The sequence below is a fragment of the Coregonus lavaretus genome (assembly GCF_964263955.1).
Source record: "Coregonus lavaretus genome assembly, chromosome: 18".
Classification (NCBI taxonomy): Eukaryota; Metazoa; Chordata; class Actinopteri; order Salmoniformes; family Salmonidae; genus Coregonus; species Coregonus lavaretus.
Genome location: NC_140005.1, coordinates 28,337,387 through 28,353,858, shown reverse-complemented (window position 1 = coordinate 28,353,858; position 16,472 = coordinate 28,337,387). Strand labels below are relative to the sequence as shown.

At 43.6% G+C, this 16,472-nt stretch overlaps 1 protein-coding gene across 1 annotated transcript; it reads right to left on the bottom strand.

The window, feature by feature from the left end:
• Nucleotides 1-5,187: 5,187 nt before the first annotated feature.
• slc66a3 (solute carrier family 66 member 3) lies at nt 5,188-16,199 on the bottom strand (the record flags this gene model as incomplete). The annotated part of the gene is given in 7 exon segments (XM_084181895.1): nt 5,188-5,216; nt 5,219-5,258; nt 5,262-5,269; nt 6,280-6,321; nt 6,414-6,534; nt 6,860-6,917; nt 16,135-16,199. Coding segments are annotated over 7 exon segments (363 nt in total), but the record flags the coding sequence as incomplete, so codon positions are not given.
• Between the last annotated feature and the right edge of the window lie 273 nt (nt 16,200-16,472).

The window sequence follows — 16,472 nt, the reverse complement described above, 5'->3', positions numbered from 1 at the left end:
TCTCATTGTGAGGTGTATGCTGTATTTTCTATAACCACATAACATGTCAACGTTCAAATGATTTGCACCAGTCTTGTGATACCAGCATATACAAGTAGAGGCCACAATCTTTTTAAAGGGTGGTTGGTTTATTGATTCAGATCTTCGGGAAAGAAATTGACAGTGGCAAAAGCTCTAAAATAGTTTGCACCAAATTGACCTGTTATCAAAGATACAAAGTCAAATGGAATGTTTTTAACAAGTGTGTGGCTTATCTTGGATAAAGTTCCAAGATAGCGTAGCAGTGCGGTCGTGTTCTCTTGTGTGTCCATGCAAATAGCCAGTTTTTTTATTTTTTTATTTTACGTATATATTTCCCTATCACACTTTTCATCCTTCTACTAAATATACTTTCCTGCAACCCGCCTCACTCAATGTGGAACGGATTCTATTATTTACTCACCTTTATCTAGAATCTCCAGTTGAAACTAGCCAGCCAGCTAACTAGCTACTTGCTATTAGCCACCGTTAGCGGTTTTCACCCAGAACATTGGATTTTCTGCCGGAATAACTGAATCACTGGACCTTATCACCGGATCTAGCTAGCCGCAACCGAATGGATGTTGCTGTAGGCTAATCACCACTGCTCCCGTAGCGCCAGTTAGCCTTGAGCTAGCCCCGGCTATCTACCTCTCTGTCTACCGGACGGGAGTAGCCAGCTAACTAGCTACTTGCTATTAGCGGCTTTTTCTCCATTGTCCGTGGCCTGCACTACCTACCAGCCAGCTCTAGTCTGGACTATTATCGGCCAGTCTGCACTGTCTGCACAGCGAGTTATCGACCCAGAACCTATCTCATTTTCTGCCGGAATCACTGAATCACTGGACTGGATAATCGCAACTAGCTAGCTGCAACCATATGAACGTTGTTGTTGGCTAATCAGCCTTGAGCTAGCCTTGAGTCAAGCACATCTCCCGGCTATCTACCTCTCTGTCAACCGGACGGGACCTCCTAGAGTCGACATGGAGCCCTGCCGTTCCATCACGACTGGTCTGCCGACGTAATCGTCTGTGGTTTCAACAGGCTTCCCGTTGCGACGACCACGAAGATCCATCTGCTAGCCCCGGCCCGCTAACACACGCAAACTACAACCGTGCTTCCTGCTCGCTGTGCTGAAGCACCAATTTGAACTGCTCTCGGACTCACATATTGCTCTAAACTGGACCTTATGATCACTCAGCTGCACAGCTGATGCCTGCTGGACTGTTCCTTTACACGGTACCCTGTCCTGTTTATTCTGTTTATCCTCAGCCCAAACTTTATCGCCATTACCAGTTGTTGTCTTAGCTCTCTCTAATAACACCTGTGATTGCGTTATGCCTCTCTCCCATGTCAATATGCCTTGCCTATTGCTGTTTGGGTTAGTTCTTATTATACAATTTCACTGTAGAACCCCAAGTCCCTCTCAAACTGCCTCAAATAGTTCCTTTGTTCCACCCCCCATACACGACGAGACCGGCTCAATCGGTGCCTCCAGTGATGCTATCTCTTTCATTGTTACCCAACGCTTAGGTTTACCTCCACTGTACTCATATCCTTCCATATCGTTGTCTGTACATAATGCCCTGAATCTTTTCTACAACGCCCGGAAATCTGCCCCCTTTATTCTCTGTACCCAACGCACTAGAAGACCAGTTCTTAAAGCCTTTAGCCGTATCCTTATTCTAGTCCTCCTCTGTTCCTCTGGTGATGTAGAGGCTAACCCAGGCCCTGCAGCCCCCAGTATCACTCCTACTCCCCAGGAGCTATCATTTGTTGACTTCTGTAACCGTAAAAGCCTTGGTTTTCTGCACGTTAACATCAGAAGTCTACTTCCTAAGTTTGAGTTATTCACTGCGTTAGCACACTCCGCCAACCCTGATGTTCTAGCAGTTTCTGAATCCTGGCTTAGGAAGGCCACCAAAAATTCTGAAATTTCCATCACCAACTACAACATTTTCCGTCTAGATAGAACTGCCAAAGGGGGTGGAGTTGCAATCTACTGTAGAGAGAGCCTGCAGAGCTCTATCATACTATCCAGGTCTGTGCCCAAACAGTTTGAGCTTCTACTTCTAAAAATCCACCTTTCCAGAAATAAGTCTCTCACTGTTGCCGCTTGCTACAGACCCCCCTCAGCCCCCAGCTGTGCCCTGGATACCATATGTGAATTGATTGCCCCCCAATTATCCTCAGAGTTCGTACTGCTTGGTGACTTAAATTGGGATATGCTTAACACCCCGGCCATCCTACAATCCAAACTAGATGCCCTCAATCTCACACAAATTATCAACGAACCTACCAGGTACAACCCTAAATCCGTAAACATGGGTACCCTCATAGATATCATCCTGACTAACTTACCCTCTAAATACACCTCCGCTGTCTTCAACCAGGATCTCAGCGATCACTGCCTTATTGCCTGCGTCCGTAACGGGTCCGCAGTCATACGACCACCCCTCATCACTGTCAAACGCTCCCTAAAACACTTTAGCCAGCAGGCCTTCCTAATTGACCTGGCCCAGGTATCCTGGATAGATATAGATCTCATTCCGTCAGTAGAGGATGCCTGGTTGTTCTTTTAAAAGTAATTTCCTCTCAATCTTAAATAAACATGCACCATTCAAAAAATACAGAACTAAGAACAGATATAGCCCCTGGTTCTCCTCAGACTTGACTGCCCTTGACCAGCACAAAAACATCCTGTGGCGTACTGCATTAGCATCAAATAAAAAATGTGCATCCTGTAGCACTAACTCCAAAAAGTTTTGGGACACTGTAAAGTCCAAGAGCACCTCCTCCCAGCTGCCCACTGCACTGAGGCTAGGAAACACTATCACCACCGATAAATCTACAATAATCGAGAATTTCAACAAGCATTTTGCTACGGCTGGCCATGCTTTCCACCTGGATACCACTACCCCGGCCACCAGCTCTGCACCCTCCGCTGCAAGTTGCCCATGCCCCCCCCCCCCCGCTTCTCCTTCACACGAATTCAGACAGCTGATGTTCTGAAAGAGCTGCAAAATCTGGACCCCTACAAATCATCTGGGCTAGACAATCTGGACCCTTTCTTTCTAAAACTAGCCTCCGATATTGTCGCAACCCCTATTACTAGCCTGTTCAACCTCTCTTTCGTAACGTCTGAGATCCCCAGAGATTGGAAAGCTGCCGCGGTCATCCCCCTCTTCAAAGGGGGTGACACTCTAGATCCAAACTGTTACAGACCTATATCCATCCTGCCCTGCCTTTCGAAAGTTTTTGAAAGCCAAGTTAATAAACAGATCACCGACCATTTCGAATCCCACCGTACCTTCTCCGCTATGCAATCCGGTTTCCGAGCTGGTCATGGGTGCACCTCAGCCACGCTCAAGGTCCTAAACGATATTATAACCGCGAACGATAATAGACAGTACTGTGCAGCCGTCTTCATCGACCTGGCCAAGGCTTTCGACTCTGTCAACCACCGCATTCTTATTGGCAGACTAAATAGCCTTGGTTTCTCAAATGACTGCCTCGCCTGGTTCACCAACTACTTCTCAGATAGAGTTCAATGTGTAAAATCGGAGGGCCTGTTGTCTGGACCTATGGCAGTCTCTATGGGGGTGCCACAGGGTTCAATTCTCGGGCCGACTCTTTTCTCTGTGTATATCAATGATGTCGCTCTTGCTGCTGGTGACTCTCAGATCCACCTCTACGCAGACGACACCATTTTGTATACATCTGGCCCTTCATTGGACACTGTGTTAACAAACCTCCAAACAAGCTTCAATGCCATAAAACACTACTTCAGTAGCCTCCAACTGCTCTTAAACACTAGTAAAACTAAATGCATGCTCTTCAATCGAACGCTGCTGGCACCCGCCCACCCGACTAGAATCACTACTCTCGACGGGTCTGACCTAGAGTATGTGGACAACTACAAATACCTAGGTGTCTGGTTAGACTGTAAACTCTCCTTCCAGACTCACATTAAGAATCTCCAATCCAAAGTTAAATCTAGAATTGGCTTCCTATTTCGCAACAAAACCTCCTTCACTCATGCTGCCAAACATGCCCTCGTAAAACTGACTATCCTACCGATCCTTGACTTCGGCGATGTCATTTACAAAATAGCCTCCAACACTCTACTCAGCAAATTGGATGTAGTCTATCACAGTGCCATCCGTTTTGTCACCAAAGCCCCATATACTACCCACCACTGTGACCTGTACGCTCTTGTTGGCTGGTCCTCACTACATATTCGTCGCCAAACCCACTGGCTCCAGGCCATCTATAAATCACTGCTAGGCAAATCCCTGCCTTATCTTAGCTCATTGGTCACCATAGCAACACCCACCCGTAGTATGCGCTCCAGCAGGTATATCTCACTGGTCATCCCCAAAGCCAACACCTCCTTTGGCCGCCATTCCTTCCAGTTCTCTGCTACCAATGACTGGAACGAATTGCAAAAATCTCTGAAGCTGGAGACTCTTATCTCCCTCACTAACTTTAAGCATCAGTTGTCAGAGCACCTTACCGATCACTGCACCTGTACACAGCCCATCTGAAATCAGCCCACCCAACTACCTCATCCCCATATTGTTATTTATTTTGCTCATTTGCACCCCAGTATCTCTATTTGCACATTAATACTAATTGTAATTATTTTGCACTATAGCCTATTTATTGCCTTACCTCCATAACTTGCTACATTTGCACACACTGTATATATTTTTTTCTGTTGTATTTTTGACTGTATGTTTTGTTTTACCCCATATGTAACTCTGTGTTGTTGTTTTTATCGCACTGCTTTGCTTTATCTTGGCCAGGTCGCAGTTGTAAATGAGAACTTGTTCTCAACTGGCTTACCTGGTTAAATAAAGGTAAAGAAAATTAAAAATAAATTTTAAAAAACTGCATCAAGAACAGAACTGTTTTGGAAAATGGGAGTACAGCACCCATTCCTTTTTCAGTATGATAATTGGGTTGCCACCTGTCCGTTTGTCACTAGCACTGTCCAGTTCTCAGCCTAACGTTTGGGTGAAATGTTGAAATAAGCCTCAATGTCCAGTAAAAACCTGAAAGACGAAGTGCAGGCTATTGTCCAGTTTGACAGAGCAAAGGTAGAATCAACTGTATTTGTCAGGATTGTTTGTGACTGTAGTAGACTCAATCTTGCTTCTTTAGCACTTATCTTGCCCCTCTCCTGTAGTAGAGACCGTAACCAGCACCCATGAATTCAGCAGTGTCATGACAATAAATCATACCAGAACTGTGGACACAGAGAGACAGAACAGAGACTTCTGAAACGCATGTGCAGCAATCCACACTATTTAATTACATGCAATAGCACAGACAATTTCATTCCATGATGTAAATCCAGTAGACTCCTGATGAATGCAGTGGTTTGGGACTGAGCTAAATGCATGCACATAAACATACTACCGTTCAAAAGTTTGGAGTCACTTAGAAATGTCCTTGTTTTCGTAACTCTGCCTAGAAGGTCAGCATCCCAGAGTCACCTCTTCACTGTTGACGTTGAGACTGGTGTTTTGCGGGTACTATTTAATGAAGCTGCCAGTTGAGGACCTGTGAGGCGTCTGTTTCTCAAACTAGACACTCTAATGTATTTGTCCTCTTGCTCAGTTGTGCACCGGAGCCTCCCACTCCTCTTTCTATTCTGGTTAGAGCCAGTTTGCGCTGTTCTGTGAAGGGAGTAGTACACAGCGTTGTACGAGATCTTCATTTTCTTGGCAATTTCTTGCATGGAATAGCCTTCATTTCTCAGAACAAGAATAGGCTGACGAGTTTCAGAAGAAAGTTCTTTGTTTCTGGTCATTTTGATCCTGTAATCGAACCCACAATTGCTGATGCTCCAGATACTCAACTAGTCTCAAGAAGGCCAGTGTTATTACTCCTTTAATCAGCACAACAGTTTTCAGCTGTGCTAACATAATTGCAAAAGGGTTTTCTAATGATCAATTAGCCTTTTAAAATGATAAACTTGGATTAGCAAACACAACGTGCCATTGGAACACAGGACTGATGGTTGCTGATAATGGGCCTCTGTACGCCTATGTAGATATTCCATTAAAAATAAGCCGTTTTAAAACTACAATAGCCATTTACAACATTAACAATGTCTACACTGTATTTCTGATCAATTTTATGTTGTTTTAATGGACAAAAAAAATGATTTTCTTTCGAAAACAAGGACATTTCTAAGTGACCCCAAACTTTTGAACGGTAGTGTATAGCATGTAGATATCAGGACAGACTTACCCTGCATGTCTACTGTAGTCACAGTGGTGGTGTAAATCCTTGCTGAAATAGACCGTTAACACATATCACAATCCGTACTATATCTTCATCACTATGGTTGCCCAGTGTGTATCTGGTTCTGGTGGTTCACTCACCAAAACATGTGTAGGTGGCCATACCCCAGGAGAGGGCGCTAACCTGGCCTGGGTCCTTGGACTGCCACAGGCATTGGGGCTGGGCAAACTTACTGCCAGCACTGATGAAGGTGCACAGGCTCTGAAAGAGGTGGAAAGGTTAGGAAGGGTAGGCAATTGATTAAGATAACTTATATCATAATGTCTGAAGACCAATGTTATTTCATCATTGACTGGTGCAATGCCTGGAATTAATGCATTGGATGAATGCTCTCAATCATTCAGAGACACTAATTATATTTGGCTGTGGAAACAATTTGACCAATGTGATTCTAATAATAGTCCTTTGCAAGCTGTTCATCATTTCATTAATTACCCAATAAGCTTTCTGGCATTGTGGACAAGACATCTGACTGTCTGAATAACCTACTGCTCTTTCTCACATCTCTCCTCAGTCTTCTACTTACCATGGCCAAGTCAATGATCCACTTCTGCACAGTGAGTAGTTGCCAGCCTCCCACAAACCTGATCAACCCATGTCAAGGGTCTGTTACCTATCGTCCAAAATGTTCACGCGGAAAGTATTCAGACCTCTAGACTTTTTCCACATTTTGTTACGTTACAGCCTTATTCTAAAATTGATTACATTTGTTTTTTTCCTCATCAATCTACACACAATACCCCATAATGACAAAGCAAAAACAGATTAAAAAATAAAATAAAAAAACAAATATGACATTTACATAAGTATTCAGACCTTGTACACAGTACTTTGTTGAAGCACCTTTGGCAGAGAATACAGCCTCGAGTCTTCTTGGATATGACGCTAGAAGCTTGGCACACCTGTATTTGGGGAGTTTCTCCCATTCTTCTCTGCAGATCCTTTCAAGCTCTGTCAGGTTGGATGGGGAGCGTTGCTCCACAGCTATTTTCAGGTCTCTCCATAGATGTTCGATCAGGTTCAAGTCCGGGCTCTGGCTGGGCCACTCGAAGACATTCAGGGACTTGTCCCGAAGCCACTCCTGCATTGTCTTGGCTGTGTGCTTTGGCTCATTGTCCTGTTGGAAGGTGAACCTTCACCCCAGTCTGAGCGCTCTGGAGCAGGTTTTCATCAAGGATCTCTCTGTACTTTGCTCCGTTAACCTTTCCCTCGACCCTGACTAGTCTCCCAGTCCCTGCCGCTGAAAAACATCCCCACAGCATGCTGCCACCACCGTGCTTCACCGTAGGGATGGTGCCAGGTTTCCTCCAGATGTGACGCTTGGTATTCAGGCCAAAGAGTTCAATCATGGTTTCATCAGACCAGAGAATGTTGTTTCTTATGGTCTGAGATTCTTTAGGTGCCTTTTGGCAAACTCCAAGCTTCTGTCTGGCCACTCTACCATAAAGGTCTGCTTGGTGGAGTGCTGCAGAGATGGTTGTCCTTCTGGAAGGTTCTCCCATCTCCACAGAGGAACTCTGGAGCTCTGTCAGAGTGCCCATCGGGTTCTTGGTCACCTCCCTGACCAAGGCCCTTCTTCCCTGATTGCTCAGTTTGGCCGGGCAGCCAGCTCTAGGAAGAGTCTTGGTGGTTCCAAATTTCTTCCATTTAAGAATGATGGAGGCCACCGTGTTCTTTGGGACATTCAATGCTGCACATTTTTTGGTACCCTTCCCCAGATCTGTGCCTCGACACAATTCTGTCTCGGAGCTCTATGGACAATTCCTTCGACCTCGTGGCTTGGTTTCTGTTCTGACATGCACTGTCAACTTTATATAGACAGGTGTGTGCCTTTCCAAATCATGTCCAATCAATTGAATTTACCACAGGTGGACTCCAATCAAGTTGTAGAAATGTCTCAAGGATGCTTAATGGTAACAGGATGCACCTTAGCTCAATTTCGAGTCTCATAGCAAAGGGTCTGAATACTTATGTAAATAAGGTACAGTGCCTTGCAAAAGTTTTCATCCCTGTTGGCGTTTTTCCCATTTTGTTGCATTACAACCTGTAATTTAAATTGATTTTTATTTGGAATTCATGTAATGGACATACACAAAATAGGCCAAATTGGTGAAGTGAAATTTAAAAAATAACTTGTTTCAAAAAATTATAAACAATAAATAACGGAAAAGTGGTGCGTGCATATGTATTCACCCCCTTTTCTATGAAACCCCTAAATAAGATCTGGTGCAACCAATTACCTTCAGAAGTCACATAAGTAGTTAGATTGCACACAGGTGGACTTTATTTAAGTGTCACATGATCTCAGTATATATACACCTGTTCTAAAAGGCCCCAGAGTCTGCAACACAGCTAAGCAAGGGGCACCACCAAGCAAGCGGCAACATGAAGACCAAGGAGCTCTCCAAACAGGTCAGGGACAAAGTTGTGGAGAAGTACTGATCAGGGTTGGGTTATAAAAAAATATCAGAAACTTTGAACATCCCACGGAGCACCATTAAATCCATGATAAAAAAATGGAAAGAATATGGCACCACAACAAACCTGCCAAGAGACCAAAGATAACCCTGAAGGAGCTGCAAAGCTCCACAGCGGAGATTGGAGTATCTGTCCATAGGACCACTCAACAGAGCTGGGCTTTATGGAAGAGTGGCCAGAAAAAAAGCCATTGCTTAAAGAAAAAAATAAGCGAACACGTTTTCTGTTCGCCAAAAGGCATGTGGGAAACTCCCCAAACATATGGAAGAAGGTACTCTGGTCAGAAGAGGCTAAAATTGAACTTTTTGGCCATCAAGGAAAACGCTATGTCTGGCGCAAACCCAACACCTCTCATCACCCCGAGAACACCATCCCCACAGTGAAGCATGGTGGTGGCAGCATCATGCTGTGGGGATGTTTTTCATCGGCAGGGACCGGGAAACTGCTCAGAATTGGAGGAATGATGGATGGCGCTAAATAAATGGAAATTCTTGAGGAAAACCTGTTTCAGTCTTCCAGAGATTTGAGACTGGGATGGAGGTTCACCTTCCAGCAGGACAATGACCCTAAGCATACTGCTAAAGCAACACTTGAGTGGTTTAAGAGGAAACATTTAAATGTCTTGGAATGGCCTAGTCAAAGCCCAGACCTCAATCCAATTGAGAATCTGTGGTATGACTTAAAGATTGCTGTACACCAGCGGAACCCATCCAACTTGAAGGAGCTGGAGCAGTTTTGCCTTGAAGAATGGGCAAAAATCCCAGTGGCTAGATGTGCCAAGCTTATAGAGACATACCCCAAGAGACTTGCAGCTGTAATTGCTGCAAAAGGTGGCTCTACAAAGTATTGACTTTGGGGGGGTGAATAGTTATGCACGCTCAAGTTTTCAGTTTTTTTGTCTTATTTCTTGTTTGTTTCACATGAAAAAATATTTTGCATCTTCAAAGTGGTAGTAGGCATGTTGTGTAAATCCAATGATACAAACCCCCAAAAAATCTATTTTAATTCCAGATTGTAAGGCAACAAAATAGGAAAAATGCCAAGGGGGGTGAATACTTTCGCAAGCCAATGTACCTAGGAAATGCAAGTGAGTAAGCCATGGAAGCATGCAGGTGAAACCTGGTGATGGAATGTTCAGTCAGACTTGAACTGATCATGGACGGTATCATATAACGAGCTTGGATAGGGTGTTTTCATACGATAGCTTAATTGTTCAGGATCCAATCAGACTATGGTCCAGAACAAATATATATTGTACTCTACTGTACTAAACACTACTTTTCTTTACTGTACTGCATTGTACTGTACTACTGTATTGTAGTGTACTCTACTGTATATTATTGTACTGTACTCTACTCACTGTACAGTACTGTACTGTGCTATCCAAACTTGTGAAACATACATCTATGATAGGTACAGAAGCAATCAATGAATCAGAATCCAAACTCTCCACCATGGCCAAGACCAAAGAGCTCTCCAAGGATGTCGGGGACAAGATTGTAGACCTACACAAGGCTGGAATGGGCTACAAGACCATCGCCAAGCAGCTTGGTGAGAACGTGACAACAGTTGGTGCGATTATTCGCAAATGGAAGAAAAACAAAAGAACTGTCAATCTCCCTCGGCCTGGGGCTCCATGCAAGATCTCACCTTGTGGAGTTGCAATGATCATGAGAACGGTGAGGAATCAGCCCAGAACTACACAGGAGGATCTTGTCAATGATCTCAAGGCAGCTGGGACCATGGTCACCAAGAATACAATTGGTAACACACTACGCCGTGAAGGACTGAAATCCTGTAGCGCCCGCAAGGTCCCCCTGGTCAAGAAAGCACATATACAGGCCCGTCTAAAGTTTGCCAATGAACATCTGAATGATTCAGAGGAGAACTGGGTGAAAGTGTTGTGGTCAGATGAGACCAAAATCGAGCTCTTTGCCATCAACTCAACTCGCCGTGTTTGGAGGAGGAGGAATGCTGCCTATGACTCCAAGAACACCATCCCCACCGTCAAACATGGAGGTGGAAAAATTATGCTTTGGGGGTGTTTTTGCCAACAAGGGTTTTGCCACCAAGTATTAAGTCATGTTTTGCAGAGGAGTCAAATACTTATTTCCCTCATTAAAATGCAAATCAATTTCTAACATTTTTGACATGCGTTTTTCTGGATTTTGTTGTTGTTATTCTGTCTCTCACTGTTCAAATAAACCTCCCATTAAAATTATAGACTAATCATGTTTTTGTCAGTGGGCAAACGTACAAAATCAGCAGGGGATCAAATACTTTTTTCCCTCACTGTACCTATGGATGTTTTTCAAGGCCTACCTTCAAACTCAGTGCCTCTTTGCTTGGCTTCATGGGAAAATCAAAAAAAGTGAGCCAAGATCTCAGAAAAAAAATGGTAGACCTCCACAAGTCTGGTTCATCCTTGGGAGCAATTTCCAAATGCCGGAAGGTACCACATTCATCTTTACAAACAATAGTACGCAAGTATAAACACCATGGGACCACGCAGCCGTCATGCCGCTCAGCAATCCCAGAACAACAGCAAAGGACCTTGTGAAGATGCTGGAGGAAACAGGTACAAAAGTATCTATATCCACAGTAAAACGAGTCCTATATCGAAATAACCTGAAAGGCCGCTCAGCAAGGAAGAAGCCACTGCTCCAAAACCGGCATAAACAAAAGTGTGGGAGACTCCCCAAACATATGGAAGAAGGTACTCTGGTCAGATGAGACTAAAATTGAGCTTTTTGGCCATCAAGGAGAACGCTATGTCTGGCGCAAACCCAACAACTCTCATCACCCTGGGAACACCATCCCCACAGTGATGCATGGTGGCGGCATCATCATGCTGTGGGGATGTTTTTCATCGGCAGGGACTGGGAAACTGCTCAGAATTGATGACTTAAAGATTGCTGTACACCAGCGGAACCCATCCAACTTCAAGGAGCTGGAGCAGTTTTGCCTTGAAGAATGGGCAACAATCCCAGTGGCTAGATGTTCCAAGCTTATAGAGACATTCCCCAAGAGACTTGCAGCTGTAATTGCTGCAAAAGGTGGCACTACAAAGTATTGACTTTGGGGGGGTGAATAGTTATGCACGCTCAAGTTTTCCGTTTTTTTGTCTTATTTCTTGTTTGTTTCACATGAAAAAATACTCTACTGTATATTATTGTACTGTACTCACTGTACTGTACTGTACTGTGCTATCCAAATTTGTGAAACTATGATAGGTTCAGATTTGGTCCAGTCCGGTCCGCATGTGGACGTTAACATTAAGGCCAGAGTGGACTGAACAAATTTCAACTACTTTTCAACGTCCATAGACGTTCAGTGTCAGCCGGTGCTCATTGGGTGAGGATGCTGATTACAGTAAATGGAAATAGAGGGGGCTCATGGGTATGTGTCAGTAAGAGCTGGGAGAAGTAACATTACATGGAGAGTGAGAGAGAGGCAAAGAGAGAGAGGGAGGGGTTGTCCAGACTAAGACTGTTTTAATACTCTTGCTTTGACCACCAGACAACTGAAAGTGAAAGAAAACAGTTAGGCCTATGAGCTGAACATAATAGTATGCCGGTGGAAGGAAGGGCAGTAACACGTGACCCAACTGTGGTTTGTGACTATTATGATTTCCCATTGTAGTCAAGTCAGTTGCAGGCATTCCATTACAGATTTTTTGGTAATTCCGTTACCAATTTGGTAACGGAATTACAAGTTTTAATCACTTAATAATTCATAAACAAATTGATATCAGTAAAATCACTATAACTAATTGGTAGATCTACCATTACTTGTTACTTCTGTGAATTTTCATTATCCTTCCTCCTCATGAGTGAGAGAAATTAGAATATATCTTACAGATATGTGGGTAACGGAACAAGGCAATATTTCTTAAACTTACAGAAGGTAAACAATTTCTCCAAAACTAAATATATACTTGTTGATATTAGTTAACAGGGGTATTTACATCAACATTATTGTGTTTTGATGTATTTCTGATACATTTCAATACTTTTTCTGGTAGATGTTTTATAAGACCTCTTTTGCATCTGTTTATCCAGAAATCAAAGCCTTTGCTTATGCTTAATATTTAAGATGGAAAATGTTAGAAAAATGTATCTATGCCTACATTACACAAAAATATAGTCTTAGCTTTGATTTGACACCCAATTTGATATGCTCCTATGAACTTCACATGTTAGTGCTCATGGGTCCTTTTCGATGGAAATGACCTTTACCTTCCCATGCTGTATCACTCCTTCCTTACCTAGGACCAGTGTATTTCTGGCCCAGTGTCAGGATCCACTGAGCGTGGAGGATGATAAACTGATATTCTTCACAGCTTTATATTTATTTTCTCACAGAGATAGACCTTTCCATGTCCATTAGAACAAGCAAACACACACTGATGTTTTTGTCACAAAAAATTGCCAGACTGCCATCTGGGTGGATGAGGTCTAATTCCCTGGGCTGTCCTTAATCTGATGCTGAACCTAATCTGATAAATACTTGCCCTGCAACAATGATATTTCAGAGCAACACTGCAACATGGTGCATGTCATCATGATTGAATGGTTTGGTGTCATTCTAGTGTGAACTTCAGAGGAAGGTGTATTTACTTTCATCTTACTTGAGTCAACCACAGAATTAGGAAGCAGGGCCGGCCCGCTCATTAGGCAGAATTAGGTGCCCGCAAGTGGCGGCAGATTTACGAGTGGGCATTTTCTGAGCTAAACTGACCAAGACGTACCTCCAACAACATGTAAAACCTCACATAATTCTTCCCCAAAACAATGACAATTTCTCTCAACCAGTGGCATATGGGCTTTTTAGGTGAGCGTTTTACAAACGGTGGGCCTACTACTAAAACGTTTCAATTTCAGGCGACAGTGTAGGTTATGCCTCAGTAAGCATAAACCGATGCTGATGCCTTTTGGATGTCTTTTTTTGGTTCTGTCCAGACTGGGCATTTTCTTTTGTGCAGTCTGTAGCGGCCATGATTTCCACGTCCACGGACTTTGGTTTTTGGTCCGTTCCGGACCAAATCTGAACCAAACATAGATGTCTATAAATGACATTTTCAACTTTCATTCAGAACAAAAAATGAACATGATTTCAACGTCCGGAAAATATGTATTTTCAACTTTAATTCAGAACCGAAAATGAACCTGTTTTCAACATTTTGAAAATACATACACTGCTCAAAAAAATAAAGGGAACACTTAAACAACACAATGTAACTCCAAGTCAATCACACTTCTGTGAAATCAAACTGTCCACTTAGGAAACAACACTGATTGACAATAAATTTCACATGCTGTTGTGCAAATGGAATAGACAACAGGTGGAAATTATAGGCAATTAGCAAGACACCCCCAATAAAGAAGTGGTTCTGCAGGTGGTGACCACAGACCACTTCTCAGTTCCTATGCTTCCTGGCTGATGTTTTGGTCACTTTTGAATGCTGGCGGTGCTTTCACTCTAGTGGTAGCATGAGACGGAGTCTACAACCCACACATGTGGCTCAGGTAGTGCAGCTCATCCAGGATGGCACATCAATGCGAGCTGTGGCAAGAAGGTTTGCTGTGTCTGTCAGCGTAGTGTCCAGAGCATGGAGGCGCTACCAGGAGACAGGCCAGTACATCAGGAGATGTGGAGGAGGCCGTAGGAGGGCAACAACCCAGCAGCAGGACCGCTACCTCCGCCTTTGTGCAAGGAGGAGCACTGCCAGAGCCCTGCAAAATGACCTCCAGCAGGCCACAAATGTGCATGTGTCTGCTCAAACGGTCAGAAACAGACTCCATGAGGGTGGTATGAGGGCCTGACGTCCACAGGTGGGGGTTGTGCTTACAGCCCAACACTGTGCAAGACGTTTGGCATTTGCCAGAGAACACCAAGATTGGCAAATTTGCCACTGGCGCCCTGTGCTCTTCACAGATGAAAGCAGGTTCACACTGAGCACATGTGACAGAGTCTGGAGACGCCGTGGAGAACGTTCTGCTGCCTGCAACATCCTCCAGCATGACCGGTTTGGCGGTGGGTCAGTCATGGTGTGGGGTGGCATTTCTTTGGGGGGCCGCACAGCCCTCCATGTGCTCGCCAGAGGTAGCCTGACTGCCATTAGGTACCGAGATTAGATCCTCAGACCCCTTGTGAGACCATATGCTGGTGCGGTTGGCCCTGGGTTCCTCCTAATGCAAGACAATGCTAGACCTCATGTGGCTGGAGTGTGTCAGCAGTTCCTGCAAGAGGAAGGCATTGATGCTATGGACTGGCCCGCCCGTTCCCCAGACCTGAATCCAATTGAGCACATCTGGGACATCATGTCTCGCTCCATCCACCAACGCCACGTTGCACCACAGACTGTCCAGGAGTTGGCGGATGCTTTAGTCCAGGTCTGGGAGGAGATCCCTCAGGAGACCATCCGCCACCTCATCAGGAGCATGCCCAGGCGTTGTAGGGAGGTCATACAGGCACGTGGAGGCCACACACACTACTGAGCCTCATTTTGACATTAAGGACATTACATCAAAGTTGGATCAGCCTGTAGTGTGGTTTTCCACTTTAATTTTGAGGGTGACTCCAAATCCAGACCTCCATGGGTTGATAAATTTGATTTCCATTGATATTTTTTGTGTGATTTTGTTGTCAGCACATTCAACTATGTAAAGAAAAAAGTATTTAATAAGATTATTTCATTCATTCAGATCTAGGATGTGTTGTTTAAGTGTTCCCTTTATTTTTTTGAGCACTGTATTTTCACCTTTCATTCAGCACCTAAATTGAACCTAACTTCGACGTCTGAAAAATATGTATTTTAGACGTCTTTTCAATGTCATTTTGCTTACTGGGACTATTTTAGTTTTGCTAAAATACATATTTTCACCTTTCATTCAGCACCTAAATTGAACCTAACTTCGATGTCTAGAAAATAAGTCTTTCGACGTCTTTTCAACGTTATTTTGCTTACTGGGACTATTGTCGTTTTGCTGGGGGCAGCAATTTTTTTGTCTCCCTAGGGCAGCAGAACGGTAAGGACCGGCCCTGGCAGGAAGTGTATTACATGTCATGGGTTTGCTAAATACAATGTAACTAACTTATGCATTATGTTGTGTCGGCTAAACTGTATCCGCCGGCGTTGCAATTAGGTATTATGTATCATCACATATAATTCATTTGATTTCTAGCATACAATTAACACACCATGCATGCAATACATCAATCAAAAAACAATTACGCATTAATAGAACCTAACAGGGTAATGTGCAGATATTAGGAGCATACATTCAGCATCCACTTTTCTGTAAACAAATTCAAATCTACCCGGTTAGCTCCAGCAGAAGACTGTTGAGGCTGACTCCCGTTGTTGATTTCGCGCGCATCAAAACAAATATTTATTTCTTTAGATTATAGGAATATTGTAGATTGTGGCTTTAAATTGAAACTTTGTAAAATATATATATATATATATATAAATAAAACATTAGGACATTTGTGCAAAAATGTTAAACATTTTAATCATTTGAGGTAGAGTTTATGTTTTCCTGTGCCATGATTCTTGCATCGGACTGTAGGCTATACAGTAGTTTCAGTGGTGCAGGACATTTCATATGGAACATGTGATAGAAAGAAAATACATGATAGGCCTGTCTTCCCACATT